The sequence below is a fragment of the Akebia trifoliata genome, chromosome 8 (genome assembly GCF_017979445.1).
Source record: "Akebia trifoliata isolate Shusen 1 chromosome 8, ASM1797944v1, whole genome shotgun sequence".
Lineage (NCBI taxonomy): Eukaryota > Viridiplantae > Streptophyta > Magnoliopsida > Ranunculales > Lardizabalaceae > Akebia > Akebia trifoliata.
In genome coordinates, this window is record NC_141382.1 from 36,616,467 (window position 1) to 36,637,467 (window position 21,001).

General features: G+C 35.4%; 1 protein-coding gene across 2 annotated transcripts; it reads right to left on the minus strand.

The window, feature by feature from the left end:
* Positions 1 to 4,088: 4,088 nt before the first annotated feature.
* LOC147396636 (uncharacterized) lies at positions 4,089 to 17,451 on the minus strand. Of its 2 annotated transcripts, none has more exons than XM_086452822.1 (3): positions 17,372 to 17,451; positions 5,231 to 5,416; positions 4,089 to 4,527 (listed from the first exon to the last, which is right to left on the minus strand). In XM_086452822.1, exons 1-3 carry the CDS (start codon positions 17,390 to 17,392, stop codon positions 4,414 to 4,416), a joined length of 321 nt encoding a protein of 106 aa, XP_086308948.1. In that variant the 5' UTR covers positions 17,393 to 17,451; the 3' UTR covers positions 4,089 to 4,413. The 2 variants fall into 2 exon arrangements, with proteins under 2 accessions (XP_086308948.1, XP_086308947.1); XM_086452821.1 differs by lacking the exon at positions 17,372 to 17,451 and adding an exon at positions 7,852 to 7,998.
* Positions 17,452 to 21,001: the final 3,550 nt, after the last annotated feature.

Below are 21,001 nucleotides of genomic sequence, written 5' to 3' on the forward strand. Positions count from 1 at the left end.
AGGTCCAGGATGCCATGGTCAATTTGAGAGCGTGGTATGCCAATTGCAATAGTATCGCGGAGAGTTGGACACAGACTGGTACATGGATAGACATCATTGGGCTCCCGTTCCATAGGTGGGAGCCGAGGTCTTTTACACTCATCGGAGATATGCTAGGTGGGTTATTGGAAGTTAAGGATTGTACTCGCTCATTGGAAGATCTTACAGTAGCAAGCATCAAGGTTAGACGGAGGGCCGTCGACATCCCCAGATGGATCGAATTCCCAGCAAGGAATGTACCGTTGATAGTGGGCATCAAGTTATCTGTGTATAGAGAGAACGGGTTGGAGAAGATAGTGCCTGGCGTTAACAAAGGTGGTGTGGGTTTAGCAAGTCAGGTAGTGGCAGAGGTTTTTAATGCACTGTCAGCCAATAACACTGTATCATTGGGCAACTCGGAGGCATACATAGAAGCCATGTCAGATCCTAGGATAGGGGAGGCGACTGTACTTGAGTGTGTGAGACAAGTAAAGGCAAGGTTTCAAATGCTACCTGCGTTGAAGAGAAAGTAGGGGCCAAAGAATCAGATGTAGGGGCAAAGAATCAAATGGTTTAATGCTTGGGCCTAGCCAACTGGGCAGCCACATTTTAGAGTCAGACCGAACTCTAATGAATAGAGACCAGGCCTTATGTATAATGGACAGTCCATTTGGGCCTACCGGCCCATTGATGCATGGTTTTAATACACTGACTCAAACTCTAATGAATAGGGACCAGGCCTTATGTATAATGGACAGTCCATTTGGGCCTACCAGCCCATTGATGCATGGTTTTAATACACAGACCGATGGCGAGACGGGGCAGACGTCTGTTTTAAGCGGCCCAATGATTGCAGAACGAACCAACTTGACGAGCAAGCATGCCTTGTGCGTGCTAGATCAATCAACTGGGCCCGGTAGCCCATCATTGCTTGGATTTATCGCACAGCCTGAACGGGAGGTGGGCCAGACCTCTAGACCATGCGGCCCAATACATTCAGTTGATAATTGGCAGCCCGTTAGTGAGATAGACACACTGTCCATCCAAGCAGGCCCAGCAAACGTGTTAACTAAGCCTCAGCCCATGGGTACAACGGACCATATATCCATCTTGGATGAATCAATCCATTCTAAGGTATGTCCCCAGCCCAATTTTGATTTAGGCCAAGTTGATGGCCCATATGGAATTATGAGTACAGAAGTTAGTTACAGAGATTCAACAGTCAGGTTGCTAGCAAACGGTAACACTGATGAGTTGGTAGGAAGGAAATCCTCAGACCTTTTATTTTTAGAAGGTGACCTCATTCAGGACATGATGAAATCGGATATCGTTGGGGCGGGTGGTCTGGATAAAGTCGTTCGTCAAGAGGAGAACTCAGAGGCTTTTCCAATCATCGAGAGATCGTTGGCGTTGATCCATGAGGAGTCAACGGCGTGCAAGCGGATATCTAAAGTTGGAACTCAGTTAGAAGGTTGTGGGGAGTTGCAACACGAACTTACAGATGGTCGGAGGTGGGGGGAATGGTCCGCCTTGGCACAAGGCAGTTTTCTACAGCTACTATAGTTTGTTGAAGACTCTAACGTTCGGAGAGATGGATGTGGTAGTGGGGAGGTAACAATTGGAAGAGGACTTGTTAGCACTATCACAGAAGATGTGACACAGATGGAATCTGAATTGGATACCATACCCTTAGCCATGGTAGATATTGAGGAGAACTCGAGGAGATGGGGAAGGAATAAATCGAAAAATCAGATAGGGGAAGTTTTAGCTGACTGGATTATTCACAATTTGAGTGAGGTTAGCTGGGCTGCTGGGCTAAGTAAAGAAGGATAGACAGAAGGGGTTGGTATTCTGTTTGAACTAGGACTCAAGAAACGGAATGAGGTTGGCGAATGCCTCAATACAGTGATCAGAGAGGAAGTTACATCAGATGAGGAACAAGATATTATCCGGGATGAGGTGGAACTCATCCTAAGGACAGATGTAGATTGAGAAGAGAAGAGACAGCATGGAGGTTTGGGTAAAGGGAAAGAAATTGAAACGGTAAATGAGAGTAAAGTTAATATAAAATATCCAAAATACCCTTAACAAATAAGTTATTAATTTATTCTTAAATATTTAATAAATTATTATTTTTAGGTCTCCCTCTTCCACTAGGCTATTAATCTATGAAAAAAATTTACCTTACTACTCAGTAAGATTTCAAATCTTACTTGACGGTGTTTGAGCTCAAATGGATTATGACATTGGCAATCCAACACCACAACTATCTAAATTTCATGGAAAATCTATGATCCAAATAAAAAAATTCCAAAGAGAATTATGATAATGTCCATCCTTGAAGAAGCTTTCCACAGCACCTAACAATTCAACTTTGATAATGTCCCAAGTTTTAATGTAGAAAAAACCAGAAAAACCATCTGGGCCCGCCTCACCATGAATATTCATGCCATTAATAGTCGATAGAACTTTTTCGGCAGTGGGTAAAGCACAAAGAAAATTATTTTGGGCCGCTTCCAAACCCATATCCTGAGGGTTGTCCGTAATCCAGCCATCCGCTTTCCTAATGCTTTTGATGGTGTTTCTATAAGATCTCAACTTGGCCGATAAGTAGAAAACTTAGTGTTTTTATCGCCCTCCTTGAGCCTAGTTATTCGTGATTTTTGCATCCAAAGGGCATCCTCCTCGGCTGCTAGAGAATTGTAGTTATGCTTGACTTTTGGCACTCCATGTAAGTTTCCTAATTCCACTCATGAGAAGTCAACTTTTCTTTACCTTCTTGAAATTTTGATTCAGCTCCTTATTCCAAACCTTCAACACACCCTTTAATATGTTTAATTTATGAGCAAAACCAACGAAGGAAACTCCCTCTATAGGCTCCAGCCAAGAGTCACGAACTAGCTGAAGAAAATCTGATTTGTCAACCAAAAAATCAAAGAATCTAAACTGCTTCGGACCCGAACAAAATCAGGAGAATTGAATCTGCAGAGGGCAATGATCAGAGGAGAGTCTTGGAAGGTGGGACACAAAAGGAGGGCCTAATGAAGAAATCCATGTCTGGGGAGCAAGGCATCTATCCAATCTGCCCCAGATGCGCTCACTGCCATGTCTATTGTTACACCAAGTGAATCTGTTCCCTTTAAAAACTGCATCAACCAAATCTCATCACCAACAACTCTCCCACCCCACTTTTCATCCGGGTGAGCTATAGCATTGAAATCACCTGCTATGGAGCAAGCAGCTCTAATCGATGACCAAAAAAGTTTAATATTGCCACCAAGATTACTTGATGGAAGTTAGGCTTACCATGTTTTTTAAAAGACTCAAGGTCAGAATTATTGATGACAAAAGAAGATTCAGATTACACTGAGACATCGGGTAGAGGTAATGATTACCATTTTGAAGGTTGTTAGAGGTCAGTATTATAGACGATTGAGGTAGGTCTGAATAACCATTAACTTTAAGCAGAATAAATCGTTAATCTATGCTTGAATGAATATATGATCTTCTTAAGATTGATTACCATTAACAAACATATAAAGCACAATGTATTAGGGTATATCTTTACATACCTGGAATTGATGTCATCGCCATTAATCCAAAAATCTAAATTAATGATTTCCCTTGGGTGAAATATTACTTTAATTTCTAGACTCACATTCTTCTTCTTGATGTACTATTTATGGATCGGTATAGCCTTTAGTGATAGAATTTGGATTCCCAGTAACCTGTTCTTCTCTGTGTCGGTTCTTAGAGAAAAATTAACTATGCTTTATAGTTGGGAATCCACTAATTTTCTAAAGGAAAATCAACCGTTGAATAGGGAGCCAAATCCATTATTTTATGGATAGTAGTAGAGGGCATAGATCCTCTTAGATTAGAATCCAATCCATTAAAGGATTCCAATCCTTTCTAAATAGGGGTTTCAGGAATCTTATCAAACTCTCAATTAGAAACATCCCATTATTGACGTTGCTTCTTTAACAAGAAAATCCAATAGAGGAAATCCACTAAAACGTTTGGAACATTTATAGGTTTCATGGATCAAAGGTCCAACACCTTAGTCATGATTACCAATAAAAAAGCAATCAAAGCTCTTCAACATATATAAATACTAAATAAACACATTTCCATAAACTTTAACACCAGAAGCTCTAGAGAGCAGAAATCCCATTTACCCCACGTAAATAATTTAATACCCATCTTCAAATACAAGACCCTAAGCAGCATCAATCAACCCACCTATAAAAACATAATCCACAAGACCGTACCCCCTAATTTATTTTTAAGGAAGATCACAAAGAAGACTCTCAACCCATAACACATTCATGTCTTAATAACCTAATATATAAGTATTTGTCCAACCGAAGAAAACATCCGCAGCTTTTCCAACTTCTACGGTAGTAGACTCTTCATTGTTTCCCCAATGGTATTCGCAACTCCTTCAATGTGAACAATTTGACCCTCTGGTGATGTATAAGAAAAATTCTCTTCTTCTACTGCATCAACCTGAATAACCCAAATCAAGTTAAGAACGAGAATAACTAATATTCCCTTTACTTAATACATAGATCGTAGATCAGTCTCCTCAAATCTTTGAATCTGACTCGATATTTGAACTAAAAAAAGAGGTCAATACATCGAGTCAACAAAAAAGTTGCCTTGTTGTATTATACAAATCCCTATAGCAGCGTTAATATAAATCTCTCTCCAACTAAAGAAATCGTCCATAGCCTTTAATACTTGGGTAAATTACGTGTGCTGAATATATATGGCAAAATTTCGATTCTGCTACATTGTTCATTTTAATTCCAAAAACATGTTTTCCAGTGAGTTTGTCACTTTTATAATCAGTCAATCGATTGCTTTGATAATTTACCAGTGATCGATTGCTGGAAAACATGTTTTGGGAATTCAAATGAACAGTATACCAGAACAGAAATTTTCTCAGAAGTTGCACATTTTGCCAAAAGAATAATGCTGAAGTGACCTCAACATTGTACCTCATATGGCACATTCTAACGTGAAAATGTGTAGAAGCCATGGATGCATTTCATCGAGATCCAAGTCAAACAGCATCTATGGTTCCTACACACTTCATGTCAGGATATGCGATATGAGTTACAATCTTGAGGTCACTCCAGCACGACTCTGATGAAAATTTCTATTAATACTTTCTTTAACCCAAAACATATCGTCTCCTTCATTTAACCTTGTGCTCTTCATCATTGACTTTGTCCTTCGTGGTATCTGCGGCTTTTAAAGCTTCTACTGTAACAATATTAGACTCTTCTGCTCCACTATTCTTTCCGCTTATGGTATTTGCGGCCCCTTCAATGTGAAAAGTTTCACCCTCTGGTGTTGTGTAGGTAAAGTTCTCTTCTTCTACTCCCTCAACCTGAAAAGCCCATATCAAGTTAAGAATGAGAACGGCCAAAATAACATGGAAGTGACTCAATATTTGAACTCAAAATGGGTTCATACATTGAGTGAACTCTTTAACCGGGCCATATCACAACTAATTTGTTTGAACTATAATGTATTATATAAGTATGTATATGTATATGTATATTTAATGATCTATATGTGGCTTGAAAATTTAATATTTCAAAAATATTTAAGGCACACTTTCCTTACCAAGTTAGCAAGGAAAGTTTCTTGGCCGCCCACCCTTGTGGCATCCAAAATATGATCGGTTTCCATAGAAATGTAGAGCTCAAAATTTTAAGAACTTTGAAACATAAGTTAAAAAATAGTTTTTTACCAGTTGGTGTTTAATTTTTTAAATTCGAAAGTTTAATTTTTATTGTTGATCTTAACTTTCAATTGAGGAATTACACATTAAATGGTTACATTTATAAATGGGAAATGCTAACGTCTAAGATCTCATGTGGACATTATCAGTCTCCAACACATTTTTCTAATAATACCTATCCATTTTGTCTTTTAGTAAAAACGACAGGGGTATGTTGGTCTGTTACATAATAAATGTTGGTTTGTATTGATTTACAAAATATTTACTGCAAACAAGATATTTAAATCTAAAGATTAAATACCATAAGCATTTATTATTTAAAAAACAAGTATTTATTAGGTAAAAAGATGAATATACCCTTATCTTTTTCACTAAAAGACAAAATAGATATAGGTATTATTGAAAAAATTGTATTAGAGAATGCTAAAGTCCCCATGAATCCTTGGACATTAGCATTCCCTTTACAAATAATTGTCTATTTTATTGATGCTCATATTTTTTTCTAATTCAAAAATAAAACATTATCTACCTTAGTGGGTACTCGATGGGGAACAGAGATTTGTTGTTTTGAAATTTATGTGCCAAGCTAAGGAACCAATGGCGTGATGCCATGTGTACTGAAAAGTTATTAAAAATAAAGCACTTAAATTGCTCCCACATTTTCTCTTAGAATTTCACTCATTGACCAATCCCTTTTACTCATTTAATACACATGGCATCTTGCCATTGGTTCATTAGCTTTGCACATAACTTTCAAAAAAACCAATCTTAGTTCCTTGACGAGTATCATGTGTTTATAAGGTTGGTTCTGGGTCCAAAGATCTCATACGTAAAATCGAAATCAATAAAAACCGGATACGAGGAATCCCATTGACACCCCTAACTATGGCCTTTGCTCAAGGAACTATTTGGTAAGAGTAAAACTAGTACCTGGGTAAACTGTAATAATGCCTGGGATAGTAGTATCTCTTTACAGTTATACTCTAGATCATGATGATCCTAACCATCAGATCACACTTAGATCAACAACGAAGCCTTTTTATGCAAAAAAAATTGAAAATAATTTTTTGAAACATATGAATGGTTCAAAATTTTCACCATTATAAATATATCATGAGAGATTTTTTTCTCATAGAAAAGTCAATCCGAGATTTGGCAGAAACACCGATGACCATGGCACAAAGCCTGACAATGGTGGTTTTGTAGTTTGGGGATGCCATGAATACACACTGGTTGTGTGATTTGTCAATATGGGATTCTCTGAAATTCCAAATTGACTGTTGTATGATTTTTTTTCATATATTAGTAAGTGTTACGACTCACAATCCATAACTGTATCCTATTCATATAGTAACATACGGTGTCTACGTGGATTAATTGGAGATTACACACATCGAGGTGTGCGCCATGTAGAAACTGGCTTGATTAGGATCTCACTTGTACCTAAGGTTGTAGCTGGTTTGGGTCTTCCTTAACCCCGATAACCATTAAAAAAAACTTTAAATTCACTCTGTTTCACATTTTGTTGATGTTTGCTAACGTGGATGTGTATAAGGAACCATAGATGCTTTTTTGAGATGTGAGTGAAAAGCATCTATGGTTATATGCATCTCCGCATCAGCAAAGTGTGAAACAGCACGACCGAATCATAAATTATAGGAATATCCTGGGGTGACATTGGGATTTACTGCCATTCTCATAATACTGACGTGGAGGTGTTCACATAGCCATAGATGTGTTTACTTGAGATACGAGTAAAAAAGCATATACAGCAATGTCACCCCAGCATTACTCTAATTCATATTACTGATCGTGCATTTGTTCCACTATCCAACATAAGTAACTTTGTCGGAATTTTCCAAAGAATTGTTGAGATGGGATGGTCCCGATATATGAATCAGAACGCCAGGAAACCTGTATTTCCCTGGCTGCATCTCAGCCATTCGATGACCTAGAAAAATCCTTTATGTTTGCCAAAATTGAGATCAACGTCTCTTGAAGAGACAGAGACTCACTACTCTAAGAGAGAGAAGAGAGAGAGAGAGAGAGAGAGAGAGAGAGAGAGAGAGATGAGTGACCTGCTTATTAGCGATCTCCATGGAGAAAAGAAAGCGAAAATATGTAAATTAAGAAAGAAATAGAGGGAAGAATAATGATCACAATCGAAGATGGAGAGAAAGAGAAATGTAATGAAATCTGATGGAGGTGTGAAGCCTATTTATACTATATGAGTGATGCTAAATGAATGCTGTTTTTTACCAATGCCCCATACTACCTTTTCTCTCTCCTGCCCCAATTGAAAAAAATGCGGACTTTCTGATTTGATCACCTTGTGACATTCAAAAAGATGATCCGATGCAATGGAGTTGTAGAGGAAAAGATTATATGAACTATAAAAAAAAATTATTAAAAAAAATTAATTTTCACTGTTGGATTTTATTTTTAAATTTGAGTGCTTGGTGGCCATCCATTTTCGACAACTTCGATCAAGCTCGAAAAACAATATTTTTTTAATTTCTCTTTTTTGAATATGAATATTTTCATTAAATCTGGAAGGCTGTGTTATTGGATTGTCAATGTGATAATAAATGTGTGCCCAACGATCCTTTTTATGATTTGAAATCTAAAACAATAAATATGTGGGCAGTGGGCTAAAGAGAGAGAAGTTCTCTATATTACTGATGTAATTGTGCCACATGTCTAATGTTTGTTGGGCTGTGAGCCAATGAGTCATAAGGCGTTGGCTAAAAAAGGTGTCTATTTAGCATTTTTCATTATGTAGTAGTCAGCATTTCATTGGGAATAAGTTGGAACAGTCCAACACGGAACTCCAACGATTTCAATAGCAATTAATGTCTTTGAATGTTAACTGTTAATCATAATTGTTTTGAAATGGAACTCCAATCAATCGGTTCAAGTACCCGCAGATTCCACATATGATTCATAAATATAAATCAATATTGATGAGACAATCTTGAGCTTTGTACGATTGATTTGATCATGTTAACCATTGATCACAGGAAAAGAGTACAATATTCCATGTTGATCATTGGTGTTAGTGCTCTCTTTAAACTCTACAAAACCCAAAAACATTAACCCTCGTTAGATACAAATTTGTGATGACGACGACTAGGACAACATACTTATGACATGAAAATCATGCCAACTTTCAACCTAAAATCTTTAGTGGTTTTGAGGTGTCAATGAACACATGAAAATCATGCCAACCTCACACAATACGTAAGTGAATTGAATCCCCCAAGGAATCCAAGTCATTAGAAAGTGACACTTATCTACTTTTCTTAAGAGGATGAGACCACGGTATAACCGATACATATCGAGGTGGGCCCTCTCTCTTGTCCTTGTGGCTCTTATCATATTAAGACTAGGCTTGTCAATGGGTCGATTTCGGTTTGGTTCATATATCAAGCCTTCTTGGTCCCAATTCCCATTGATTTGGGTTCTAATTCTCAAATCTATGTTATCAAAGCCATCTAAAAAAAATTTAACAGTATTGATTTTCGATTTTTATTGGCTCCTATAGTTTTTTATTCTCAGTCAATTCAATTCGGAGGGATCTAAGTCTTTTGAAGAACTTTGCTTCGTTTTTGAAAGAGGGCTTGAGAGATTCTTTTTTTTTTAGAGGGAGAGCTTCTTCTTCTTTAGAAAGAGAGCTTCTATCTTCTGAGAGAAAGAGATTCAGGCCCCTTCCAAATGAGGGAGGCTTTGGTATTTATAGACTTATGTGGAATTATCTTTCCAACTATACCCTTGACTTACAGGATCTGGTTAGTTTCTATTTATTATTGGTAGGCCAGACTCATTTATTTCGGTGTAGTGCTCAATATTCAATATGTGGATCACTTGATTTTATTAAAATTACAGGCTTTATCTACGAAAGCCCAAATCCAAACTATATGAGATTCGTTTTGACCAATCATCCATCGACACGAATCGAGTCTTCTACCTTGTATCAAATCACAATCGATTCTAATTGGGTCCACTATCGTTCGATCAACCTGAATGAAATCAACTATCCTTCAATCGACCCCAAACGGTCCACTATCATTTATCGACACCAGTTGGATCTACTATCTATGATTGATCCTAATCGGGTCTACTATCATTCAATCGACCCTAATCAAGTTCATTATCCTTCGATTGACGTTAACGAGGTCAATTGTTCTCCAATGCATTCAAACGAGGTCAAATATCCTTTATTTGTCCTTAATCGAGTCAACTAATCACGATTGACCTCAATCGTGCCCAACATTATTCGATTAATATTAATCAAGTCAATTATCATTCATCAACCCCAATCAAGCTCACCATTCCTAATAATTCTTTTTCTATAAAAAACTTTAAAAAATCAAAAAAATACTTGTAAAGGTTAGAAGAACTTGAACACCTCATTCTTTAGCGCTATGTTGACGCTAGTTTCATGCTGAGGAACATTTTATAAAATATTTTCTTTTACAAGTTTTTCCAGCTATGTGCCGATGAACTTTTCTCTTTTCAAACTTTTCTAGATCCATGTTGATGCAAGTTCCGCGTTGATCTGACTTCCGTACCGATGAACTTTTTACAAAATTTTCTCTTTTATAAGTTTTTCTAGCTTCGTGCTAATGAAGTCGTCTCTTTTTCAAAACTTTTCCTACTCTGTGCTAATGAACTTTCTCTCTTTAAAACCTTTTTAGCTCCGCACTACTGTCAGTTCTGTGCTGATGAACCATTTTACAAAATCTTCTTTCAACACATTTCTAGCTCCATGATGTAGCCAATTCTGTATTGATAAACCTTTAAGTTTGTGCTGATGCCAACTCAATGCTGATGAACTTATCTTTTTTTCAAGCATTCCAGCTTCGTGTTGATGCCAATCCTGTACTGATGATCTTTTCACAAAATTATTTCTATTTCAAACTTTTCCAACTCTGCACTGATGCCAATTTCGTATTGACACAGTCCCTTCTTGAAAATATTCATTGGACATTTGTCTTGAGGAAGGATATTAATTTAGAATGTCCATCTAAAAACTAAAAAAAAAAAAATGACAAATTTCGAAAGAAAAAAATATGCATATCCTTGCCGGGAATATTTTTCAGACCTTCATCTTCAAGAAGAGTATTAATTTAGAAGGTCCATTAAAAAAAATATTATTATTTATATCAAAATCAAAAATATATATACTTTCAAAAACAAAACAAAAATCAAAATATTTTAAAAACATATTTCAATTATGAGTTTCATGAGTACAAAGAATTTAAAATTAATTAATAACATGGGTATCATATCAAAATTTGAAATATTAGACTCGGTTTGATAAGAGGACATAATATAACTCAAGAAAATTATAGGTTATCGTCATCCTCTCTTCAACCACTTTTGACTACTCTTGCCCTACAAGAGTATAAACTGTAAGCAATAAAACAATAAAATATTCTTGTATAAACCGATGCATTTCTCATATTTCGTAGTCTAAGACAATAAAAAATCTCATTCATCCTTCCAATGTCTTTATTTTAAAATTATCAAGTCTGATTTCAACCAACCACTTTTACTTTAATGTCCAATTCTCAATTGAACCTTGCAACTTAAAAAGAAGTTCATGATAACACTGTACTGATTTGTTCTTTTTTGGGAATTTTTCTTGCAAGACTTATCGAAATAGAAAATGCAAAATATATCTATCAATTCAGAGGCATGCCAAATATTTAAAATCATATAAAGTTTTAAGAAATCCACTTTTCAACTACAAATATAGAAGGAAACCAAAAGTACTAAAACATTTTATCGATATGTATTTATATGAAGTTAAAATTAATAATAAAAATATTAAAATATGTTCGGATCAATTTTTTCCAAAGTGGATTGGGATACATTAGAATCCAATCCAAAATTGTATTGGATCTAAGATTTCAATCTGAAAATCTATTTTTTTCGAATGGGATCAATTCGGATAGATTCGGACATTGGGTATATTTCAAATCATTGCCAACCCTATACATGCTTGATGTAGTAGCTTTTTTTATTTCAATATGGTCTCTCCACTGTGGGAGGAACTTTAGGAAAAAAGAATTATAGAGGATCCACTCCCCTTTTCTGGGGAGTTGATATTTTACCATCAAAGTAACGTTCAAATGTCAAAAATACACCTCTTTTTTGTTCTAATTCTACCCCAAAGTCCATGATTTTTCTATCGTTGAACCCTAATCCAACTTGACTACTTCTTTGTTGTTCTTTGCAAAAAAATTTGGAAGAAAACTCAAGTGGTTCTGAAACAATTTTGGGAAGAAAATCCATTAAAAAGAATCTCTCTAATTCTCAAACAATTTGGGAAGAAAACCTATCTCTTTTCCCGTCTCATTATAAAGGGATTTTGGGAAGAAAATCCCAATCGAAGTCGTGGTCCCCTCTCTCTCTCTCTCTCTCTCTCTCTCTCCTTACTAGTATCAAAAGTTTCCAAAACGCTGTCTTAACATTTGGCCATCACCTTGGTTACCACTAACTTAGTGGGTAGGATGGGGTGCCTAACACCTTCCTCATCTTACAACAGAACCTCCTTACCTAATATTGATTGGACCAATTTTGATTCACTAAATGCACTAAAAATAAATTTATAAAATCTGATTTTTAGGTGGTCATTCACACCTTAAGCACTTTGAACAATGGTGACTCACAAACCAACATAGTGTTGAGATTTAGGACTACTAAACCTTTAAATAGCTACACCTTTTATCAGGAAAAGAGAACATGAAGGGAATTGTGAATACGAGGAGCTTATATTATTTCAACATTGATGTACACAATCTTGACGTTTGTATGAATTATTGATCTGATCTTTTATCCGTGTAGGGCATTTTATCACAAAAAAGAGAGTACAATCTTCCATGTTGATTGTTTGTGCAAGTGCGTATTTTAAACTCTACAAAACCAAAAATATTTATCCATTATTAGATTTGAAAAAAGATTTCTTACAAAATATTTTTCATTGATGGATTGGGTTCTGTTCACTCAAGAAGTAAGCAGCATCGTGATAGATATTATCAAGATATGCTTAAAATTCCAACCATTGGATGTTGTGTTTTCACGGTCAGGATATATCGTGTATTATTTCTTGAATCATATAAGCAACATCAGGATATATATTATCAAGATACGCATAAAATCCCAACCATTAAATGTTGTGTTTACACAGTCAGGATCATATCATGTTATATCTTGAATCATATAGTTCTTGAGTCGATAGAACCCAACACTCTATTTTTTAGTGGTCTGAAATAAACACCTGGTATTTGTACCATTCTCTATTAATACAAATTAAAAAGAGGAAAAAGGTACCTAGGCTTTGTTTACCCTTGAAGAGTATTTAACGAGCTACCCATAATTTAAAGACAAAATCGATTTCAATGTGGCTCAAAGATATATCTTTTTCATTTTTGTTTTTCTATTATTTCACTTTCCTTCAAATTTTAAAATTTTGAACATATGAGCGATATCCAAAATTGTTAATCAAACAATTTATTCTTTACCAAACATGTATAGGCAACATAGATATTTGTATTGAGCGGGGTTTTGGACATTCATTCTACAAGGTAATTAGACATAGGAACGGAGGTAATATCTAGGACGGGATATGATCCCACATGGATGTATCGAAGTCCACTCAACGGGATGACTTTTCTTCTTGAACAGTATAACGTACAATTAAGAAATGTGATAGACCTTACAAATCCGGAATGAATAATCATGGATCTCTAAGACTGTGGAAAGCACAAAATAAAAGGAAACCTAGCAAAGGGAGATCTTAATTGAGGTTTTTTTAAGTTTTTGTTTCCTATTAGTCTCCTTACTTAGTTTAAAATACAGGAAAATGACTATTAAAGTCATACTTGTGAATACACCGACCAAAGGGTCCTGAGCTACAAAGTATGTACCATTCAAGACCCTCTTTTTGAAATGTCGCCCTTTAATTGAAGGACTTTTCCAAACCTCCGTCATCATTATTAATATAAAATATCCAAAATACCCTTAACAAATAAGTTATTAATTTATTCTTTAATATTTAATGAACTAACTAATTTTAGGTCTCCCTCTTCCACTAGGTTATTAATCTATGAAAAAAAAATACCTTACTACTCAGAAAATTTTCAAATCTTACTCAACGGTGTTTGAGCTCAAATTGATTACGACATTGGCAATCCAACACCACAACCATCTACATTTCATGGAATATCTATGATCCAAATAAAAAAATTCCAAAGAGAATTATGATAATGTCCATCCTTGAAGAAGCTTTCCACAGCGCCCAACACATCAACTTTGATAATGTCCCAAGTTTTAATGTAGAAAAAACCAGAGAAACCATCTGGCCCGTCTCACCATGAATATTCATGCCATTAATAGTCAATAGAGCTTTTTCCGCTGAGGGTAAAGCACAAAGAAAATTATTTTGGGCCGCAATCACCTTCTTAGTAATACCAGTAAAACAACTTGATGAACTCTAGAATCAGTTGAAAGTAGATCTTTAAAGACGCTAACTGGTTCCAAACCCATATTCTGAGAGGGTTGTCCGTAATTTGCCATCCACTTTCCTAATGCTTTTGACAGTGTTTCTATAAGATCTCTGCTTGGCCGATAAGTAGAAAACTTAGTGTTTTTATCGCCCTCCTTGAGCCAAGTTATTTGAACTGAAAATGGGTTGATACATTGAGTGAACTCTTGAACCAGGCCATATCATATATATATATATATATTTAATGTTCTATATTTGGCTTGAAAATTTAATATTTCAAAAATATTTATGGCACACTTTCCTTTACCAAGTTAGCAAGGAAAGTTTCATTGCCTTCCACCCTTGTGGCATCCAAAATATGATCGGTTTCCATAGAAATGTAGAGCTCAAAATTTTAAGAACTTTGAAAAACAAGTTAAAAAATTGTTTTTACCAGTTGGTGATTAATTTTTAAATTCGAAAGTTTCGGTGACCGTCCATTTTCAAAATCTTGGATAAAAATCACATTACCTTGTGGCATTATCAAAGACCACTGGGATGTAGAGGATGAAATACTATGAACTCTTAAAAAATTTAAAAGGAAAGGTTATTTTCACCATTGATTTTTAATTTTAAATTTAGGTGTTTGGTAGCCATCAATTTTTAAAACCTTGGATCAAGCTCAAAAAAGGTTTCTATTTTTATTTTTGAATCTTAATTTTTTCATGAAATCTAATTCATTTGGAACGAATAACTCTTTTAAGATTTGAAATCTTAAAGTTAATATTTCAGGGAACAAGACTTATAGTCAAGAGGGAGAAATTTCCATTTAGATGGTTTGACACATCGCAAAACAACTTTGAGGTTGTGGGTTCAAGTCCAGGCTACCCATAAAAAAAAATTGTTAAATCTTTAATTTTTACCTTTTCTCTACAAGAACTTTGATCATTCGTTTTCCATATTTTTATAAAATTTCAAGGACAAATAAATGGTTCATATAATTTTCTACATTTTTATTCTCAAAAGCTTGATTTGCTTGAAGAATTTATTGATGATCTTAACTTTCAATTAAGGTATTACAAATTAAATGGTTACATTTATAAATGGGGAATGCTAACCTCTAAGACCTTATGGGGACATTAGCATTCTCCAATACATTTTTTCAAAAATATCCTATCCATTTTTTCTTTAAGTAAAAAAGATTGGAGTATGTTGGTCTTTTACATAATAAATGCTAGTTTGCATTAATTTTCCAAAGTATCTATTGCAAACAAGATATTTAAATCTAAAAATTAAATGCTCTTAACATTTATTATATTAAAAACAAGCATTTATTGCATAAAAAGACGAATATACCCTTATCTTTTTCACTAAAAGACAAAATGGGTATGGGTATTATTGAAAAAAATGTGTTAGAGAATGCTAACATAACTATAAGTTCTTGGACGTTAGTATTCTATTTATAAATAATTGTCTATTTTATTGATGCTCATATTTTTTTTCTAATTCAAAAATAAAACATTATCTACCTTAGTGGGTACTCGATGGGGGACAGAGATTTGTTGTTTTGAAAGTTATGTGCCAAGCTAAGAAACCAATGGTGTGATGCCAGGTGTACTAAAAAGTTATTAAAAATAAAGCACTTATACAGCTCCCACATTTTCTCTTTGAATTTTCACTTAGTGACCAATCACTTTTGCTCATTTAATACACATGACGTCATGCCATTGGTTCATTAGCTTCACACATAACTTTCAAAACAACAAATCTTAGTCCCTTGATGATTATCATGCGTTTATAAGGTCAGTTATGGGTCCAAGTATCCCATACCTAAAATCGAAATCAATAAGAATTGGAACCTATATTTTATTTAGGTTTCGATTCTGGGCACTTGTGGAATCCCATTGACACCCCTAACTATGGCCGTTGCTTGAGCAACTATTTGGTCAAAGTAAAACTAATACCTAGGAAAACTGTAATAACGCCTGGGATAGTTGTATCTCTTTCCATTTCTACTTTAGATCATGATGATCATAACCATCAGATCACACTTCGATCAACAACGAAGGGTTCTTAAGCAAAAAAAATGAAAATAATTTTCTGAAACATATAAATTGTACAAATGTTACACCATTGTAAACTCCAGATCAATAGGCATATATCATGAGAGATTCTTTGCTCATAGAGAAGTCAATCTGAGATTTGGAAGAATACCGATGACCATGGCACGAAGCTTAACAATGGTGGTTTTGAAGTTTGGGGATGCCCTCAATACACACTGGTTGTTTGATTTGTCGATATGGGATTCTCTGAAATTTCAAATTGACTTTTGCATGATTTTTTTTAAATATATTATTGAGTGTCACGACTCACAATCCAGAACTGTATCCCATTCATATAGCAACATATGGTTTCGATGTGGCTTAATTGGAGATTACACATATCAAGGTGTGTGCCATGTAGAAAATGGCTTGATTAGGATCTCATTTGTACCTGAGGTAGTGGCTGGTTTGGGTCTGCCTTAACCCCGATAACCATTAAAGAAAACTTTAAAATTCACTTTGTTTAACATGTTGTTGACATTTGCTAACGTGGATGTGTGTACGAAACCATAGATGCTTTCTTGAGATGCGATTGAAAAGCATCTATGGTTCTATATTTATCTCCACACCAGCAAAGTGTGAAACAGCACGACCGAATCATAAATTATAAGAAAATCCTAGGGTGACTTTGGGGTTTACTGCCATTATCTTATTTCTGACGAGGAGGTGTGCACCTAGGCATAGATTTGTTTACTCGAGATACATGGAAAAAAGCATATACAACAATGTCACCCCCAGCATTACTCCAATTCGTAGAATTGATCTGTATTTGTTTCGTTTTCCAACATAATTAACTTTGTCAGAATTTTCCAAAGAATGGTTGAGATGGGATGGTCCTTATATATGAATCAGAACCCCAGGAAACATGTATTTCCCTGGCTGCATCTTAACCATTTGATGACCTAGAAAATTCTTTAAGTTTTCCTAAACTAAGACCAACTTTTCTTCAAGAGACAGAGACTCACTACTCTTAAAGAAAGGGAGAGAGAGAGGGAGAGGAGTGACCTGCTTATTAGCGATCTCCATGGAGAAAAGAGAGTGAAAAAACGTAAATCAGGAAAGAAATAGAAGAAAGAATATTGATCACAATCGAAGATGAAGAGAAAGAGAAATGTAATAAGATCTGATGGAGGTGTAAAACCTATTTATACTATATGAGTGATGCTAAATGAATGTTGTTTTTTATAACGCCCCAAACGTCCTTTTCTTTCTCCTGCCCATATTGAAAAACTTTCTGATTTGATCTCCTTGTGACATTCAAAAACATGATCCGATGCAATGGAGTTGTAGAGGAAAAAATTATATGAACTTTAAATAATAATTATATGAATTGGTTCATACATCAAGCCAAACCATTATCGTTAATTTTTCTTGGTCCCAATTCCTATTGAATAGGGCTCCAATTCTCAAATCTATGTTATCACAGCCATCTAAATAAAAGTTAACGGTTTTGATTTTTGATTTTTATTGGCTCCTATCATTTTTTATTCCCAATCAATTCAATTCGAAGGGATCAGACTGACCTAAATAACTTTGCTTCGTCTTTAGAGGAGAGCTTGAAAGCTTCTTTTTCTTTAAAAGGAGAGCTTCTTCTTCGTTAGAGGGATATCTTCTATCTTCTGAGAGAAAGAGATTCAGATCCCTTCCAAATGAGAGAGGCTTTGGTGTTTATAGACTTATGTCGAATTGTTTTTCCAACTATACCTTTGACTTACAAGATCTGATTGATTAGTTTCTATGGATTATTGGTGGGCCGAACTCATTTATTTGGGGGTAGGGCCCAATACTCAATATGTGGATCACTTGATTTTGTTAAAATTACGGGCTTTATCTACGAAAGCCCAAATCCAAACTATATGAGATTCGTTTTGACTAATCATTCATTGACCCCAATCGAGTCTTCTACCTTGTATAAAATCATGATCGATTCTAACCGGGTCCACAGTTATTCGATTGACCTCAATGAGGTCAACTATCCTTCAATTGAGCCCAAACGGTCTATTAACTTTTATCGACCCCAGTCGAATCGACTATCTATGATCAATCCTAATCAGGTGTACCGTCATTCGATCAACTCTAATTAAGTTCATTATCGTTCGATCAATGTTAACGAGGTCAACTATTCTTCAATGGACTCAAATGAGGTCAAATATCATTTATTTGTCCTTAATCAAGTCAACTAATCATGATCGACTTCAATCATGCCCAACATTATCCGATTAATATTAATCAAGTCAATTATCATTCATCAACCCCAATCAAACTCACCATTTCTAATAATTTTTCATTTTCTTTAATAAAAAACTATATAAAATTGAAGAACTACTTGTAAGGGCTAAAATAACTCGAATACCTCATCCTTCAACTCTGTGCTGATGAATTTTTCTCTCTTTTCAAGTTTTTTTCAACTCCATGCTAATGCTAGTTTTATGCTAAGGAACATTTTATAAAATATTCTCTGTTACAAGTTTTTCCAGCTTTGTGCTGATGAACTTTTCTTTTTTTCCAAACTTTTTTAGTTTCATGTTAATATAAGTTCCGCGTTGATGTCACTTCTGTATTGATGAACTTTTTACAAAATCTTCTCTTTTACAAGCTTTGCTAGCTCCGTGCTAATGAACTCATCTCTTTTTCAAAAAATTTCCAGCTTTGTGCTAATGAACTTTCTCTCTTTAAAACATTTCCAGCTCCGTACTATTGCTAACTCCATGTTGATGAACCATTTTACAAAATCTTTTTTCAACACACTTGTAGCTCTATGCTAAAGCCAGTTCTGTGTTGATAAACCTTTAACTCTGTGCTAATGATAATTCAATGCTGATGAACTTATCTTTTTTTCAAGCATTCCAGCTTCGTACTGATGATCTTTTCATAAAATTATTTCTATCTCAAACTTTTTCAACTCAGCACTTATGCTAGCTCCGTGTTAACGCAATTCCTTCTTGAAAATATTCATTGGACATTCGTTTTGAGGAAGAGTATTAATTTAGAAAGCCCATCTAAAAAAATGACAAAAATTTCAAAAAAAAAAAAAATATGCATTCCCTTCTTGGGAATATTTATTGGACCTTCATCCTCAGGAAGAGTATTAATTTAGAAGGTCCATTTAAAAAAATAATAAAAAATTATTATTATCCATATCAAAATAATAATATGAGAGGGCTTGCTAGTTCTTAATTTGAGAGTGATTCAATTGAGAGAACCATGAGAGGATCGCCCTTATTAAGCTTCTTTGAAATAGCTGGACCAACAACCTGTCGCCATTACCAAACTGGCACATGGATCCGCAATAGAACTTCAAATAGGACATAGGACATCTGATGTCGTTATACTTTTCGAAGTCAGGACATTTGCATTTTAGCGGTAATGGTGCATTCAGGTATAGGCAGAGATTTTTGAACCCCATTCCGTTTGTAGAATTATTTCCTTTCATTCTTCTGATCTCCTCATCTACTACCTCAAGCTTGTTGGCCAGAACTCTATAGTGCTTCTCACTTCAGCTACTTTAAATTCACATTCTTCCTCTTGAACGACCTCGTGTTGTTGTGGGTTGCAATGAATGTGAATTAGTGGTCCTTGATTGGCGGGAGCCATAGGTGGTAAGGTATTTTATACTGATAACGGTTATTATCGTAGTTGTTCCGGTATAACCTGATTCAAGTCAAAAGCTTGATGTTGGACCGCCTGAATGATGTTTGGATTTGCCATTAATAGATCTAGAATCTTGTTGTGTTTTTCCAGTGTCTTGACCACCATATCTAACTTCAAGGTGAGATCCGTTACTACTTCTATCACTGATTGTTGAAATTGCTCCGAAGTGCTCATGGTTGGTTATGAGCTTAAAAAATACGAAGGATTATCAGGTGGCAAGTACTTTTTTCTAGGTCGTTTGACCACTTGTGGATAAAAGGTTTGGCGTTATTATATTATTTACACAACGAGGATGCATGATGATTTATTATATCAAATTAGATTAATTGGCAAAGTTGAATTAAAAAAGACCTGGATTGGGTTGGGGTCGAATTTTTGTCAGCACAGAGTTGGGTTCATCGGCACAGAGTCAAATATTAGCCAACACGGAGTTGGGGTTTGTCAACAATAATCTAGATGTTTGTCAGTCCGGATCTAGAGGTTTGTTGACAAGGAGCCGGAGGTTTGTCAACACGGAGCTGGAGGTTTATTGACATAGAACAAGAGGTTTGCCAGCGCAGAGCTGAAGGTTTATCGGCATAGAACCGGGGGTTTGTTAGCACGAAACTGGAATTTTATCGGCATGGAGCCGAAGGCTTGTCAGCATGGAGTTGGAGGTTTATCGACATGGAACCGGAGGTTTGTCAACACGGAACTGGAGGTTTGTTAGTATGGAACTAGGTGTTTATCGACACAGAGCTGAAGGTTTGTCAGCATGGAGCTGGAGGTTTGTCAACACGGAGCTGGGTATTGGTCAACACGGAACTGTAAATTTGTCGGCACGAAACCGGAGGTTTGTTAGCACAAAGCTGGGTATCAACACGGAGTTGAAAAAATATTTTATAAAAATAAATTACTACAAACAGATTGAGTAGGAAAAACAACATTTTATTAGCCCCCTATTCAATTCTCTAAAATTAAGATTGGCCAGTCAGATCCCTAAGG

What these genes read in the sequence shown, in the direction of transcription:
- LOC147396636 (XM_086452822.1), bottom strand. Translation starts at nt 17,392, where the DNA reads ATGGAGATCGCTAATAAGCAG. An exon ending in TGGAGATCGCTAATAAGCAG is followed by an intron (nt 5,417 to 17,371) that starts GTCACTCCTCTC and finishes TGGGCTTTTCAG; the next exon opens with GTTGAGGGAGTAGAAGAAGA. An exon ending in TCAATGATGAAGAGCACAAG is followed by an intron (nt 4,528 to 5,230) that starts GTTAAATGAAGG and finishes TGGGTTATTCAG; the next exon opens with GTTGATGCAGTAGAAGAAGA.